The sequence below is a fragment of the Lithobates pipiens genome, unplaced genomic scaffold, assembly GCF_037356315.1.
Source record: "Lithobates pipiens isolate NorthernLeopardFrog02 unplaced genomic scaffold, aLitPip1_a1.2 Scaffold_13, whole genome shotgun sequence".
Lineage (NCBI taxonomy): Eukaryota > Metazoa > Chordata > Amphibia > Anura > Ranidae > Lithobates > Lithobates pipiens.
In genome coordinates this window covers 252,088,522-252,105,919 of record NW_027507718.1, presented here as the reverse complement: position 1 = coordinate 252,105,919, position 17,398 = coordinate 252,088,522, and the positions used below count along the sequence as shown (strand labels likewise).

At 44.0% G+C, this 17,398-nt stretch overlaps 1 protein-coding gene across 1 annotated transcript in view; it reads left to right on the top strand.

Moving 5' to 3' along the window:
* The window catches only part of EPGN (epithelial mitogen), an 88,883-nt gene that overhangs the window by 54,612 nt on the left and 16,873 nt on the right, over positions 1 to 17,398 (top strand). The window contains exon 4 of the mRNA XM_077476539.1: positions 156 to 308. Coding sequence (XP_077332665.1) covers positions 156 to 308 — 153 coding nt within the window. The remainder of the gene's footprint in view (positions 1 to 155; positions 309 to 17,398) is intronic.

The window sequence follows — 17,398 nt, the reverse complement described above, 5'->3', positions numbered from 1 at the left end:
AGCTTGCTCATGTGTGCTCAATCTGCATCGTTACCCAACTAACAGAAGTTTGGCCACGCCCTGAAGATCTTATGCTCATTCATGAGCATATGTGAACCATTTCAGACTTTTCCTTCAAATGGTGAGTTTCTGTTCTGCTCTTCTGTTTTCCTTAGGTGTTTATCGGACTTCACAGGAGAAAGATGTGAACATGTTATCCTACCAGCATACCAACTAGAATCTGAAGTAACATATATAGCTATTGGAATATTAGTGGGATTATTACTAAGTGGATTAATTGTCTTTATTTGGTGCTACAAGAAAAAGCGGTAAGTAATGATAAATATATTGAAATAAAACATTCATACAAGCATTGGATTATACAAAGATGCATAAGCGGGTTGCATCCTATGTCTACCGTAGCAGGTATAATTTATTCACAAAGGGGTATGACTTTAAATCCCATCTCTGTGCACCTCCCAATGTTTCACTGGGCATCATTCAACCAAAAAGACGGAGCACATTCTGTGGAAAGGAATCTCTGGAGAGGCAGCAAGGAAGAAAAGGTGAGAATTGCAACCAAAGCTGCATTTTTAATTTAAGACCCCCTAAGGCACTATTAAAAATCTTCTCTGTGGCTCCACATGCTGTAATACTGTGTGTCCCACGTAGTACTCTGGTCAAACAGTAAATCCCAAGTGGGGAAAGAATCCCCTGTGACAGAGGCATAACTAGAATCTTAAGGGCCCCGGAGCAAGAAACCATGAAGGGCCCCCCTGACCCTGTCCTGAGGCCCTTACCACTGATCCAGGGCTCTTTACTCCCATTGTGGGGTTCTTTATTGGGGTCCCACAGCAGGACTCTTTCACGTGTTCTACAGCCGTACCCCTTCCTGCATAGTTGTCGACAATTCCATAAAAATTTCAGGGACACCATTTTTTTTTCTATGTGTTCAGCCTGCCACTGTAGGCAGAGAACATATCTTTATTACGGGTGGGCCATTTAACCACTTCAATGCCAGGCACTTTCCCCCCTTCCTGCCCAGGACAATTTTTAACTTTCAGAATGACAATTGTGCTGTCATGCAACACTATACCCAAACTAAATGTTTATCATTTTCTTCCCACAAATAGAGCTATCTTTTGGTGGTATTTGATCACCTCTGCGGTTTTTAATTAAAAAAACAACAACTGATGGACACTGATAGGCGGCACTGATAGTCGGCACTGATGACACTGATAGGCGGCACTGATAGATGGCATTGGATAGGTAGCACCAATGAGGAGCTACTGACCGGCTTTACTGAGTGGCACTTTGATGGGGCACTGACAGGAATTACTGATGGGGCACTAATTGACACTTTTTTGGGCACTGTTGTGAGCATTTATCTGCACTTTTATGGGCACTGACAGGCTTTATAGAGGGGCACAGGCTGGCAGGTGATGGGCATTGATTGGCAGATGATGGGCATCTTTTGATGGGGGCTGTGCTGATAATCAATGTGCTGATTATCAACACAGAGCCCCCCTGACAGGGAGGGATGCCGATCGGCTCTCCCTGTCAGCGTGAACGGGAGGAAAACCATTTACCGGCACTTCCTGGTTCATGTGATGATCAGCTATGGATTGTTCACAGCTGATCACATGGTATGAAGCCTCTGTCAGAGGTTTCATATCAAGATTGGAGTTGTGGTGTGTTAGACCGACACACAGCACCTCTGATCGCCGCGCTGTACACCCCCGCGGGGACGTTCCGGCTCTGTTATCCTGATCACGTCATATGACATCGATCAGGATAACTAAACCATTTTGCCACCATCATTTAGCTATACAGCGGGCAGCCAGTGGTTAAAATATGTGTGGTTCTACAAGAACCATCTAATGCCATACCCCTTTGCACATCTCTACACCCCTCAGCACGCCTCTATACCCCCTTGCACATCTCTGTACCTCCCAAATAACCCCTTTACCCCTAGCACACCTCGTACCCCTCCCCAGTACACTTCTGTACCCCTTTGCACATTGCTGCATCTTCTGCAGCTCCTAGCATTCTCCGTACCACTGCACCTTCTAGAATCCTCTTTATACCCCAAGTTTGCTTTCATATGCTCAGCAAGGCTTTGTAATCCCCAGCACATGTCCACACCCCCAACACACAAGCATACACACACCTCTGCACCTCCCAGCATCCTCTGTATTCCCCAGCATACCTTAGCACATCTCTGCACCCCCCACACCTCCAACCCCCCCCCCCCCCCCACACACACACTTTGCACCTCCCAGCATCCTCTGTATCCTTTCAGCATACCATGGTACACCACAGCAAGCAAACTTGGCACCCCATACACCCCTATGGCCCCTTTCACATTGGGCGGACCTGTCAGCGGAATCTGCTTGCTCAGCGGGGGATCTCTCTCCTGAACCCCGCTGAGCAAATAGATGACAGGTCCATGTCGGCTCTGCTGATGCAGAGCAGACACAGGCACAGCCCACTGCTCTCTATGGGGTAGTTAAATGGAAACGGACCGCCTGTTCATTTCCATCCAACTGCCATTCAATCAGATCCACTGGAAGTATGAGGAATGGATCCCCACCCCTTTGTCTTTAGTGACAGAATTGGAGCGAATGGTGGTGGGGGTGTCAGCATTACACGCAGAGCTCCATAGAGAGCTATGGATGGACCAATTTGGTCTGTCTGAAAAACTGACAGGCAGATCCAATCAGTCCGCCAGTGTTAAAAAGCCAAACACATCTGTGCTCTGTACCCACTTTATGTGCACCTCCAACCCCCATCACATCTCTGCACACACACACACACACACACACACACACTCTCTTTTCCAATACAGACACACACACACACACAGTGAACTTCCAGCAGGTCACCCCATGGCCACTCCTGCAATTCTGTTGTGCCTTCAGCATCTCCCCTTGCACCTCTGGTTATCAGCTCACTATGCATTGAAGGGGGGGGGGGGGCAATAGGCAGCTCTGTAGTGCCCATGGGATCTTCCTCCAGCTAGCACAATTCACTTCCCTGTCTAGTGCATCTCTGATCTGGGCAGGTATCAACTTCTGTGTACAAGCAGAGTGACGCACACAGAAGCCAATACCTGATGGGGTCAGAGGCCTCTCCCCTCTCATCTCTACACAGGTCAGTGAACTGTGCTATCAGCCCCCCTCCGAAGCTTAGTGAGTTGACAGCCAGAGGTGCAGGGGGAGATTCCGGGTCTTGGGGGCCCCCACAGTGGTGGAATGCCAGGGCCTGGTCACAATTGCGACTGCTGTGAGCCTGGTAGTTCCACCACTGCGTCTGTGACAGTCTGACAGTTTGCTCAAACTACCATCTCCAAAACACAAGCATCAACCAATGGATCCTCCAAAGGCTCAGTGCCTATGAGTCCACCCACGTCCAGATGGTTTGCCATCTGCACTCCAGTACCATCTGTATGGGTTAAGTACAAGCTTCCATTAGGGCAGCACCTCCATCACCAAAACCCCCTGCCTAGTAGACATGTGCATTCGTTTTCGTCCGAATGCATTTTCGTCCGAATTTCAGGTATTTTCGTTTTCGTTTTGACAAACGATAACGAAAGCACAGAATCCGAAAAACGAAAGATCCGACATAAATAAATGCTTTATTTTCGTTTTCCTTGTTACAACAGTTTGATATAGAATAGGAGATTGGACGTGACTCTGACAATAACAATCTGTGTCTATAGAACCTGTGGTCGAATGTGCCTAACCTTACCTCTATTAGTCCAAGATTATATAGAGAAAATATTCGACAGAGAAAAAAGATTTGACAGAGAGAAAAGATTCTGCAAGTTACTGTTCTAAAAAGTGTTTGGGGACCCGGGTCCTGCCCCAGGGGACATGTATCAATGCAAAAAAAAGTTTTAAAAACAGACGTTTTTTCGGAAGCAGTGATTTTAATAATGATTAAAGTGAAACAATAAAAGTGTAATATTCCTTTAAATTTCGTAGCTGGGGGGGTGTCTATAGTATGCCTGTGAAGGGGCGCATGTTTCTGGTGCTTAGAACTGTCCCTGCACAAAGTGTCATTTATGCAGGAAAAAAAGTCCTTTAAAATCACTCGCAGCTATTATGAATTGTCGGCTCCGTAATACAGAGAACACTCATTGAAAGTCATTGATAAAATAAATAAATAAATAAATAAAAAAGCGTGGGGGTCCCCCAAATTCAATTACCAGTTCCTTCAGGTCTGGTATGGATATTAAGGGGAACCCTGCGTCAAATTGAAAAAAAAAATTGACGTGGGTTTCCCCCTTAATATCCATACCAGACCTGAAGGGTCGCAGACCCCCAAAGCATCCTCCCAATGATGAGGGCATGTGGCCTGGTACGGTTCAGGAGGGAGGGGGAGCCGTTGTCTTGTCCCCTCCTCTTTTCCTGTGGCCTGCCAGGTTGCGTGCTCGGATAAAGGGTCTGGTATGGATTTTTAGGGGGAACATCACGTCAATTATTTTTTACATTTGACGCGGGGTTCCCCTTAATATCCATATCAGACCTGAAGGGCCTGGTAATTGAATTTGGGGGACCCTCACGCTTTTTTTAAATTATTTATTTATTTATTTTATCAATGACTTTCAATGAGTGTACTCTGTATTACGGAGCCGACAATTCATAATAGCTGCGAATGATTTTAAAGGACTTTTTTTCCTGCATAAATGGCACTTTTAGATTTGACAGAGAGAAAAGATTCTAAAGTGCTAATTTTAAAGGCTAATATGCAAGTTACTGTCCTAAAAAGTGTCTGGGGACCTTGGTCCTGCCCCAGGGGACATGTATGTATTTTTAGGGGGAACCTCACGTCAAATTTTTTTTTAATTTGACGCAGGGTTCCCCTTAATATCCATACCAGACCTGAAGGGCCTGGTAATTGAATTTGGGGGAACCCCACGCTTTTTTTTATTTTTTATTTTTTTATCAATGACTTTCAATGAGTGTTCTCTGTATTACGGGAGTCGACAATTCATTATAGCCACGAGTGATTTTAAAGGACTTTTTTTCCTGCAGAAATTACATTTTGTGCAGGGACAGTTCTAAGCACCAGAAACATGTGCCCCTTCACAGGCATACTATACACACCCCCCAGCTACGAAATTTAAAGGAATATTACACTTTTATTGTTTCACTTTAATCATTATTAAAATCACTGCTCCCAAAAAAACTGCAGTTTTTAAAACTTTTTTTTGCATTGATACATGTCCCCTGGGGCAGGACCCGAGTCCCCAAACACTTTTTAGGACAGTAACTTGCATATTAGCCTTTAAAATTAGCACTTTAGATTTTGAACGTTGGAGTCCCATAGACTTTAATAGGGTTCTAAAGTTCACACGAAGTATGCTATATACTAGCTCCGTCTAATCTTCTTTATACATTCGACAGACAGATTCGACCATAATTCATGTGGATTTTCAGACGAATGCAATTTTTGAACGAAAAATTAAATAAATAAAAACGAATTTCGGGAGTAACTAAATAAATTTATTTTTCGGACGAAAACGAAATTTCCGAAACGAAATATTTTACTCTGCACATGTCTACTGCCTAGCAGTTGGTCCCACTGGAGGCTTCCTCTTTTCAATTGCCACCATCACCTTGCTCCTCTGGAGATCTGCCGTAGCTTTGTTAACCAGTGCAATATTCACTTTGAACTGCAGCCAGAGCATTTACCATTGATGGCACTAAAACAGGTTATGTTATATCCATAATTTTTGGGCACACTGTGGCCTGGGCTGCTGAATTCTGGGAGAAGCTTGATCCTGGGACCAATAGTATTGCAGCACTACTTGCACTGTTGAGAAATGAGCCTGCTGGAGCTTGCTCCTCAGCACGTGTTCTTCTTAATCTCTTCAATTTTCCTACATTTGCAGTTGAGAAATTCCTACCAACCAAGATGACCTAGTCACCCTGGCCATCCAGATTGACAACCACTTCTCAGAGTGAGCCTAAGAAAGGGCTTGTCAGTGCGAGACCTTTACTCCACACCTGGCTCTTTCACAGCCCCCTTAAACCACCCAAGGTCTCTCCTTCATCACCTCAGGAAGAGCCTATGCAACTGGACTGCTTATGCCTTACTTTTGTTTTTACTTTGTTATTACTTTCAAACCTGGGACAGCCTGTGTATTTAGTGCAGCCAAAAGGGATTCTTTTTTAAAGAAATACCCAGAGTAGCTGCAAAACTCTCACATTTAATGTGTCTTGAGGGGGATGCAGGGACACACTAGACTGTCACTCTCACTCCTCTTCCCAATGCCCTTTCATTTTAGTGCGCTTGGTCTTCTCCACTTCCATAGGCACAGTGAAAGTATTTTTGCAAGTTTGGGGTTTTCCAGGACAATTGTGTAGCCGCCCTAATGTGTTTCTCATAACGTGAAAAGTGACGTACTAAATGTCCCACAGGCCCAAGCTGGTAATGAGCCAAGACAGCCAGTTAAAGTCAGGAATGCTGATGATAATGTTGTGAAATGCATTGCTGTTCATAAAGTTGATGATAAAGATACTGTATTAGCTGTGGAGTTCTAGGTGCCTCCTAGAGTAGGCGATGTGGTGCTACAGAGCACCCATGATAGAGACATCACAGACTGGGATAGTTGGAGCAGGGAAGTACTTGCGTTACTGGACAAAGGTTCCATTTGTAAAAATAGGGTGGACATAACATCTGGTATGCCCAATGGAGGAGTCGCAGAGTGGCCAGTGATCAAGGGTGCATTGGTCCCTGTAGAGAGTGGTCCAGTCAGAGAGACCAGGTCAGGGTGCATGGATGGTAAAAGTGTTGTCCATGGCCCAGAAAAAGATTACTGGAGAGTGTAAAAGTCACAATGTAATTGTTTATGACTTGCATTGGCTCATTATTGTTGAAAGAGAGAGGATGAGACATGCATTTGACAGCGCTCTGGCGCTCTGGGGGAGCACCAAGCTGTTATATCTCCAGCAAGGAGGAGGTACCTTTAAATGTCTCAACATCTGAAACATCAGATAATGAGCCCCTTCACATCTTTGAGGAGGGAAATGTACCTAAAAAGGTTGTGTATTTAGATGTGTAGAAATGATTGAGATATTACTAGAATTGCTGAAAGTAGTGAAAGTGCATTTGCTTGATACTTGGGTGGGAGGGGGAACAGTGTCAATGCTTAGAAGGGGGGTCAGTGGCAGTGCCGGGAGGGGGCTCAGGGGTAGTGCTGGGAAAGCGAGTCAGTGGCAGTGCTGGGAGGGGGGTCAGTGGTAGTTCTGGGGGGGGGGGGAGTCAGTGGTAGTGCCTGGAGGGGGGTTAGTGACAGTGCTGGGAGGGGGGGTCAGTGACAATTCTGGGAAGGGGGTCAGTGGCAGTGCTGGGAGGGGGGGTTTAGTTGTAGTGCTGGGAGGGGCTCAGTGGCAGTGCTGGGAGGGGGGTTAGTGGCAGTGCTGGGCAGAGGGGGTCAGTGGTATTGCTGGGAGGGAGGGTCAGTGGTAGTGCTGGGAGAGGGGGTCAGTGGTAGTGCTGGGAGGGGTGGTCAGTGAAAATGTTGGGAGGGGGTCAGTGGTAGTGCTGGGAGGAGGTCAGTGGCAGTGCTGGGAGGGGGGTCAGTGACAATGTTGGGAGGAGGTCAGTGGCAGTGCTGGGAGGGTGGTCAGTGTCAATGTTGGGAGGGGGTCAGTGGCAGTGCTAGGAGGGGGGTCAGTGACAATGCTGGGAGGGGGATCCGTGGCAGTGCTGGACGGAGGGTCAGTGGTAGTGCTGGGAGGGGGGTAAGTGGTAGTGCTGGGAGGGGGTCAGTGACAATGCTGGGAGGGGGTCAGTGACAGTGCTGGGAGGGGGTCAGTAGCAGTGCTGGGAGGGGAGTCAGTGGCAGTGCTAGGAGAGGGGTCAGTGGTAGTGCTGGGAGAGGGGTCAGTGGTAGTGTTGGGAGAGGGGTCAGTGGTAGGGCTGGGAGGGGGGTCAGTGACAGTGCTGGGAGGGGAGTCAGTGGCAGTGCTGAGGAGGATAAGATCATAGGCAGTTGTACTCACTGTGACACTTTGTCTTCGGCTCTGTGGTGTCCTATGTCGAGGTGAGGAGATGGGGAGATTGGGTCTCCTCCGGCCCCTCCCACTAGGCCCCGCCTTCTGACATTTTGTGGACTAACTGGGCGGCCACGGGCTCCAGGAACAGCCCCGCTGCTGCTGCTGCTTTATGCCCCACCTGCAGCCTGGAAACCCTGCTCACTGGAATGCACCATATGCCCGCCTGGATGGGAGGAGCCGCAGAGCTTCTCACTTCTGGAAGTTCCCTGCCCTTCTGTTCCTGTTCCCAACTCCAGCCGGTCAATGAGCAGCACAGTGCCCCTGACTGATATGCTTTAATAGCGGCACCCCTGCACACAAGAAAGAAAATGTGGGCCTCAATTTGCCACCCCTTTCCAGGACCCATTGTAGGGCCGGCCCTGGGTAGAGTGCAGAACCAACTATACTTAAGCGGCTCTTCCGGAGGTAGCATTTAGATTTCCTAACACTTTTCAGTATCTCTACTCAAGAAGCTATTCTTGAATAAATTCTCTTGCCCTTTTTCTTTAGCAATGCATGCTGTCAATCCATCTCAGGAATACGAGGTCCACCAAATCTTGGATTTCAAAATCTCCTGTAGTAGGTTCAAATACCCTAAATGTTTGGAAGGGTGTGAGCCTGAAGGCTTAAGCCACTATGGTCAGCTTAAAGTGATTATTATTTTAATTAAAAAAAAATGTGGCTTTACAAACATATTATACTTACCTACTCTGTGCAGTCACCTCACAAAGTGGCTTAGAACTTTCTCTTCTCAGTGCCCTACCATGGGAAGCTGCATCCTATAGGAGGGCACACTTGTGGGCTTGCTCTTGAGCTGGGCTGTGATTTTTTTGACACATACAGCATGTCCCAGCCCCACCCCCTGCTCTCTGCTCACAAGATTTGATTGGCAGAAGCAAGAACCCATGGCTCCCACTGCTGCCTCTGTGAAAGAGGGGAAACAGCCCTTGCAGAAGGGCACATCACTGGATCGAGATCAGGCTCATGTAAGTATAGAGAGGGGTGAAGAGGCAATACAAATACAGGGACATTTGTTACCTTAAAGGGTAAAAAATGCCGGTCTTTAGAACCAATTTAAAATTGACTGGTAGATTTAAATGGACTTTACAAGTAACTACTAAATTAAAGCCTTACTGTAGCTAATATTTTTCTACTTTTCTAATAGCTACAGAAACCTTTTTTTTTTTGTTTGTTTTTGGGATAAAGGTTTTAACTATACATTAATATATTATATATAATTTATATGAATAACATATGGCAATTGTAAGCACCCTGTCAGTGTAAAATAGTTTTTTTTCAACCTTCTAATTGCCACTTTTACTGCACAGCTTGGTCTGTTAAAGCAGTTGTAAACCGCCAGTGGTAAAAAAAAAATAAAAATCCTGCAAGGCAATGTCATAATATGCTAGTATGCATCGCATACTAACACATTATGAGAGACTTACCTTAGTACGAAGCATTCCAGTGCCGTGATGTCAGCGCTGCGATGGCTGATATCTTCACCTGGTCTTCCTTCCAGGTTCGTAGCCTCTGGCTACATGAGTGGCTGGGGGGGGGGGGGGCATGACTCCCGTGCATGCGCGTGGGATCCACCATTTCTGGCACTGACTCTGAAGGTCTGGCATTGTAATCCGAACCTTCAGAGCGCACGTTCGATGATGTCATTGGCTGCACGCACTCTGAATATCTCCTAAACTGTGCAAGTTTAGGAGATATTCACAGTACATACAGATAAGCCTTATTATAGGCTTGCCTATAGGTACAAGTGGTGTAACAGAGTTTACAACCACTTTAAAGTAAGTTAAACTGACAGGATCAACAGGTAATTAAACCATGTTGGGGGGGACTCTGGAAAAACAATGACTGATGTGTTATTGCTCCTGACAGACTGCACCATGTATGACATTTTTTGATTTTGTACATAATTTTACAATAAATACTTTTCGATTCAACATAAAAAGCAAAATGTTGCCTATTTAAAAGAAAACATTGGTTTATTTTTGTTTCTTTTTTTCATAGCAATATAGTAAAATATTACCATATCAGTGTACTAGATGCAGCGCCCTCTACAGGCATACCCCACTTTTAAAGCGGGGTTCCACCCTAAAGTGGAACTTCCGCTGATCGGAACCCTCCCCCCCTCCGGTGTCACAATTGGCACCTTACAGGGGGAGGGGGGTGGAGATACCTGTCAAAGACAGGTATTTACACCCACTTCCGGGCATAGACTCCCATGGGAGTCTATGTCATTTCCTGTCCTGCCGCGCTGTCTGCTGGGACACACACGGGTCCCAGTGACAGCGCGGACAATTCCTATTGCGCTGCGCGACTCGCGCATGCGCAGTAGGGAACCGGGAAGTGAAGCCGATTCGCTTCACTTCCTGATTCCCTCACCTAGAATGGTGACGGCAGCAGCCGAGAGCCGAGCGATCGATCGGCCTCGGCTGCCGGCATCGCTGGAACCCGGGATAGGTGAGTGTCCATTTATTAAAAGTCAGCAGCTGTAGTATTTATAGCTGCTGGCTTTTAATATTTTTTTTTTTAGGTGGAATCCCTCTTTAAGTACACAATGGGGTTTATTTACTAAAGCTGGAAAGTGCAAAATCAGGCTCACTTCTGCATAGAATCCAATGAGCTTCTAACCCCAGCTTGTTCAATTAAGCTTTGGTAATAAAACCTGGAAGCTCATTGGTTTCTATGCAGAAGTGAGCCTGATTTTGCACTTTAGAGCTTTAGTAAATAAACCCCATTGTGCCTGTATTTCATGTCATCTGCTTGTATGAGAAATGTAAATGTGCTGTTAGGGGCATTTACTAAAATCATTTGCTTAGCTCATCTCCTAATCCTAAAATAAATCGTTATATGGTTTTACTATTAAATCTCTTTTAATGCCAGCTGTAGTCAATAATATGCAAGAAAAGCCAGTAAATAGTAAGGGCCAGCATAATAGTAGAACATGCTTACATTTCAGTGATATGATTGAACACATTTTTCTGGAGTGAGTAAAATACCTTGTTTATAGCACAGCAGCACAAACTGCCGGCTCAAAGGTTAAAATGAGATTTACAACATGCTGATAATCCGAACATTACTGCATTTAGTAAACGACATAAATGGAAAAATCCTTACTGCTTGAATACACATTAATCTTTGTGTTCAGAAAAAATTTCTCTACAGTAAACTATATTGTGTGTATATTGAATTAATTGCTATTATGTGCATATTATTATTGATTTTATTATTTTCCATTATGTATTTATTATTTAATTATGTATTATGTTTCATTATTATTTTTCATACTGGTCATACTGTAGATTTTTTATATATATATCTATATATAGAGAGAGATATAGATATATATCTCTATCTATATATATATATATATATATATATATATATATATATATATATATATATATATATATACACACATACTAATATTTATAAAGACACTCACCTGCACATTTGTATGATTTGTGTTATTTTGGATATTGTATCATTTACCTTATGCATCAAATGTCACATTTGTTTATCATTCAGCAGACATGTTAATTTTTTACATAGATCAGACTGCGGCGGCAAATGTCTGCATTTTAAAATGAAAATCAATAAGGAGCAACAAGTAAAAAGCCCTCTGTACAATCCATGTCACTCTGCTTGAAACGTACACTGCCTCCAAATGACAGTTCTCATGTCTGGCTATTGAGTGCTCTTACAGCTATCACTGCTCTGTAGTGAAGGGGAAGGCCATTATATGTAGCAGGAAGGCCAGTTATATAAGTAAATCTTTTTGGGGGTTATTTACTAAAGGAAAATCCACTTTGCACTGCAAGTGCACTTGGAAGTAAAGTCGCTGTAGATCCGAGGGGGACATGCAAGGAAAATAGAAAGTAGCATTTTAGCTTGCACGTTATTGGATGATAAAATCAGCAGAGCTTCCACTCATTTCACATCTACCCCTTACAAAAATCTAATGCCGCGTACACACGACCGGACTTTTCGACGGACTAGGTCCGACGGAATGAATCCGTTGGACATTACGATCATGTGTGGGCTCTAGTGGACTTTTTTTCCCCAAAAGTCAGACGGACCTACAAATAAAACTTGTTTCAAATCTTTCCGACGGACTCGAGTCCAGTCGAAAAATCCGTTCGTGTGTATGCTAGTCCGATGGGCGCAAACCGATGCTAGGGCAGCTATTGGCTACTGGCTATGAACTTCCTTATTCTAGTCCGGTCGTACGTCATCACGTTAAAATCAGTCAGACTTCAGTGTGCTTGTGTGTGGCCAAGTCCGTTCGTTCCACCGAAAGTCAGTCAGGAAGACCGTCGGACCTATTCCGGTCGTGTGTACGCGGCATTGCAAAGTGGATTTGCCTTTTGTAAATAACCCCCTTTGTTTTGCTTTGCATTGCCAAATAAAGGGTTCAATTTAACCAGTTCAGCCCTGGAAGGTTTTATCCCCTTAACCACTTCAGCCCCGGAAGATCTGGCTGCTCAATGACCAGGCCATTTTTGTGCGATACGGCACTGCGTTGTTTTAACTGACAATTGCGTGGTTGTGCGACGTTGTACCCAAACAAAATTTACGTCCTTTTTTTCCCACAAATAGAGCTTTATTTTGGTGGAATTTGATCATCTCTACAGTTTTTATTTTTTGCGCTATAAACAAAAAAATAGCGATAATTTGAGGGAAAAACACAATTTTGTACCTTTTGCTATAATAAATATCCCCCTTTTTTTTTGCTCAGTTTAGACCAATATGTATTCTTCTACATATTTTTGGTAATAAAAATCGCAATAACCGTATATTGATTGGTTTGCGTAAAAGTTATAGGATCTACAAAATAGGGGAAAGATTTAAGGCAAATTTATTATAATTTTTTTTTACTAGTAACGGCGGTGATCAGCAATTTTTATCGGGACTGCGACATTATGGCGGATAGATCGGACACTTTTTGCACATTTTTGGGACCATTGGCATTTATACAGTGATCAGTGCTATAAAAATGCACTGCTTACTGTGTAAAGGGGTTAATTGTGTGTTCGAGGATGTGATTCTAAAGCCTCGTACACATGATCGGATTTTCCGACGGGAATTGTGTGATGACAGGCTGTTGGCGGAAAATCCGACCGTTTGTATGCTTCATCGGACAATTGTTGTCGGATTTTCTGTGGACAAATGTTGGATAGCAGGTTTTAAAATTCTCCACCGACAAATGTCTGTTGTCGGATTTTCCAAACGTGTGTACACAAGTCCATTGGACAAAAGTCCAAAGTACAAACACGCATGCTCGGAAGCAATGACAAGCCAGAAGCGGTCGGTCTTGTAAACTAGCATTTGTAATGGAGAATTAACATTTGTGACATGTGGCAAATTATGAAATCTCAAAATGCAGAGCACATTCTCTTCTTCTTTACCTGGTTGCTGACCACTGGCAGTCAAATGACGGCCAGACGACGCACCTATTCGCTCGCCTCCAAAGGGGGTGAACAGCCATTGGTTATGGCTGTTTACCACGTGACGTGACTTCATCACGGCTGATCACAGATGGTCACACCCCGACTGTGCACGGCGAATGCGCGCGATTGTGAGCGCGCTGCGCGTGCACGTCGGTGGCGGCGTGTTCCCCAGGAACACTGCTCGTCACCGATGCTGGTAAACAGCCATTGGCCGGCTGTTTACCCACGTGATCGGCTGTGATCCACAGCCGATCACTAAAATGTAAACAAACCGCGGTAACGAGATGTTACCGGGTTGTTCTCCTCCTCACACACCGATTGGGCCATGGCCATCAGAGTACCCGAGTACCTATCTCCAGCCCATCAGAGTACCCGAGTACCTATTTGCAGCCCATGTCTCATAGAATATACGTTGGGGTGTTTGCTTTCCAAAATGGGGTCATTTTGTGGGCAATTCCACTGTCCTGGTGGTCCAGGACCTTCAAAAGTGTGATAGGTAGGAATGAAATGAGATGTGTCATTTATGCTTCTGGAATGCCTGAACGTACTACTTCAAAGTTCGACCTCTCTATGTGGCCAGGCTGTGTAAAAGTCCTACACATGTGGTATCGACATACTCAGGAGGAGTAGCAGAATGTGTTTTGGGTTGTAATTTTTGCTATATACATGCTATGCGTTAGAAATATCTTATAAATTGACAATTTTGTGTAAAAAAAAAAATGCGTATGAATTTTTTTCCACATATTCCAAAAACTTCTGGCAAAAAATTAATCATTCAAAAGACTCATTATGCCTCACAGATTATACGGGGTCATTTTATGGGAAATTCCATTGTCCTGGTACTCCAGGGCCTTCAAAATTGTAATAGGTGGTTGAGAAATGAGATGCTTCATTTTTGCTCATAGAACGTCTGAAGGTACTACTTCAATGTTGGTGCTCTGTATGTAGCCAGGCTGTGTAAAAGTCTCACACATGTGGTATCGCCAAACTCGGGAAGAGTAGCAGAATGTATTTTGAGGTGTATTTTGTTGTATGCATATGCTGTGTGTGAGAAATAACCTGATAATATGACAATTTTGTAAAAAAAAAAAAAAATAATAAAAAAAAATCTTAATTTTGCAAAGAATTGTGGGAAAAAATGACAACTTAAAAAAACTCTCCATGCTACTTACTTAATACCTTGGAATGTCTACTTTGTAAAAAGGGGTCATTTGGGGGGTATTTGTACTTTCCTGACTTGTTAGTGTCTCAAGAAATGAGATACACCTGATCTACTGAAGGCCTGATCAGATGTGATCAATTTTCAGAGATTGGCACCATAGTTTGTAGACTCTATAACTTTCACAAAGACCAAATAATATATACTAATGTGGGTTATTTTTACCAAAGATATGTAGCAGTATAAATTTTGGCCAAAATGTATGAAGAAAAATTACTAATTAGCAAAAATTTATGACAGAAACAAAGAAAAAGGCATTTTTTTCCCAAATTGTACGTTTTTTTTTTATTTATAGCACAAAAAATAAAAAACTCACTAGTGATTAAATACCACTAAAAGAAAGCTCTATTTGTGTGGAAAAAAGGACGCAAGTTTCATATGGGTACAGTGTTGCATGACTGAGTAATTGTCATTAAAACTGTGAGAGCGCTGAAAGCTGAAAATTGGTCTGGTCAGGAAGGGGGTGTAACTGCACTGTATTGAGGAGGTTAATGGGATAATAATGAAGCTGCTTTGCTGGTGATACTGATGGAGTTATTGCAAATACATTTTCAAAGGCTTTTTTTTCTAGTGATATCAAGAATAATATTATTATGCTTTTTTATTTTTTTTATTTGGGCAAGCTACCACAACACCATTATCCCGTAGTTTTTAGGATCAAAGATACAACTATGTTGGTGTCCCTTGTCAATTTTACATTGTATTTTTTTTAAATGTAACTGCCTACTCCCAAACTGTCATTTGGAGTAAAACACATAGCCAAGTATTATTCTCCACAATTTTTTTTATTGTGCATTAAAAAAAGAAAACAAATACAATTAGACATGCTATCTGTCAATAGAACTTAACCAAAAAGTGCATTCTATGCATCCAAAAATATAGAAAATATACCAAATCAAGTCATTATTATTCAACCAAAAAATTAAATAAAAGCTTCATGCATGTGTCCTGCTTCTTAATATAGGGGGCAACAATGCCAAGAGTTGGTGAAAGCAGGGGTCCATCATCCGAAGATGATTCCAAAAATCACCTATATTATTCTCCTGGAGCTCCCGCAGCAAAGGCATATGACATAATTGTTCATGATTAATAAAGCAACCAATTTTTGGTCCAATAAATCCTCCTCCTCCTGTTCCTGGACTGGACTTGGGTCAAAGCAATAACTCCAAGGCCAATAATAAATAAAACGTTATCTCCTCCGATTCCGCAACATGTCTGGTTGACATGCAGCCATTCAGAAACGAACTGAAAAGCAAGAAATTAAAAGTATGAAATGAAAAGCGCTAAAAGTAAAGCACAAAATAAAAAAGTGCAAAATGAAAATCATGAAATGAAAAGCGCGAATCAACACTCACCAAATTTCTACTAACACAAAATTAGCAGAAGGAGCCCAAAGGGTGGTGCTAAAGAGCTGAAAAACCACATAGTACGTCAGTACGTGACTAGTGTAGTCTAGATATCCCCAACCTTCTTTTACTGTCCTTGGACCACACATACTACCCCAATCCCCTTTTCTTTTACCCCCATAAAATAATGAGACCACACAGGAGTTTGGAGTATAAATGGCCATAGCAGCCTTTTATTAACCAAATATTAAATATTTTCCAATTTTATCATATAACCTTTGTAACCACAACTTTTTTAAATCACAGTCTATTGGTCTATGATGGCACCCCAAACTTAACACTTTCCACCACTACACTGCGGGACCTTTTTCACCATACCAGGCCTCCAGCCGAATGATCAGTTTGGAGACAACCCCCTTCCCGCAGTGCAACCATTACCGTATTCCAGCAGACACCGTTCCACTGGAATAAACCAGAGGGGCACATACTACCGATGAGCCCCCCACCACTTCCATCACGTATGATTTTGCCACCATCAAAGACCAAAGACACCGCCACAGCCCGCAAGGATAACCCCTTACCCTTAAGGGCCCCTCCACACCCGCAGGGCCCGCTGAATCTCCTCCTAAAGACCCAGCGCCCACAGGTCAATACCCCCAGCTGAGAGGTGAATCCCCTCGCCCCACGAAAACATACCCACCTTAGGCTCCAACTCCATGTGTATAACTGCCCAAACCTCCTTACATGAAACAACTCACCCACAACCTTTTCCACCACAGGCAGGCTTTATTATACTTTGCTACTGATCATGCCATGAGTCTTGTAGTCCGGGCAACAATGTCGGACCACCCATTAACCCGGCAGGGAAAAGCCGAGCGGAGTGTCAACCTTCTGACTTAACAGCCGAAATTACCCCCCTGATGAGACTGACCCCTAAACATTCTCTCCCACCCGGAGAACCAGAACGTCCAGTTGCCTGACCGAGCCAAGCTTAATGTTGTACCTCCGGCACCACCCTGCTCCACACCATCCCAGGGGTCCCCATCCAGCGGATACACACCCCCTTCCGAGAAACACCCAGCCGCCTGCCATCTGATCTATCCTCCGCCCACCTGGCCCTCCAACAACATAGGGATGCCTCAATATCCAGACAAGGCGTATGTGCACTTCATCCGAAAGGACAGAACAACAAACAAGGGTATCACCAAAGACACGGGGATGCCCCCACAGCCAGACAAGGCGTATGTGCACTTCACCTGAAAGGACAGAACGACAAACAAAGGGTAGCACCAACAGACACAGGGATGCCGCCATATCCAGACAAGGCGTATGTGCACTGCATCT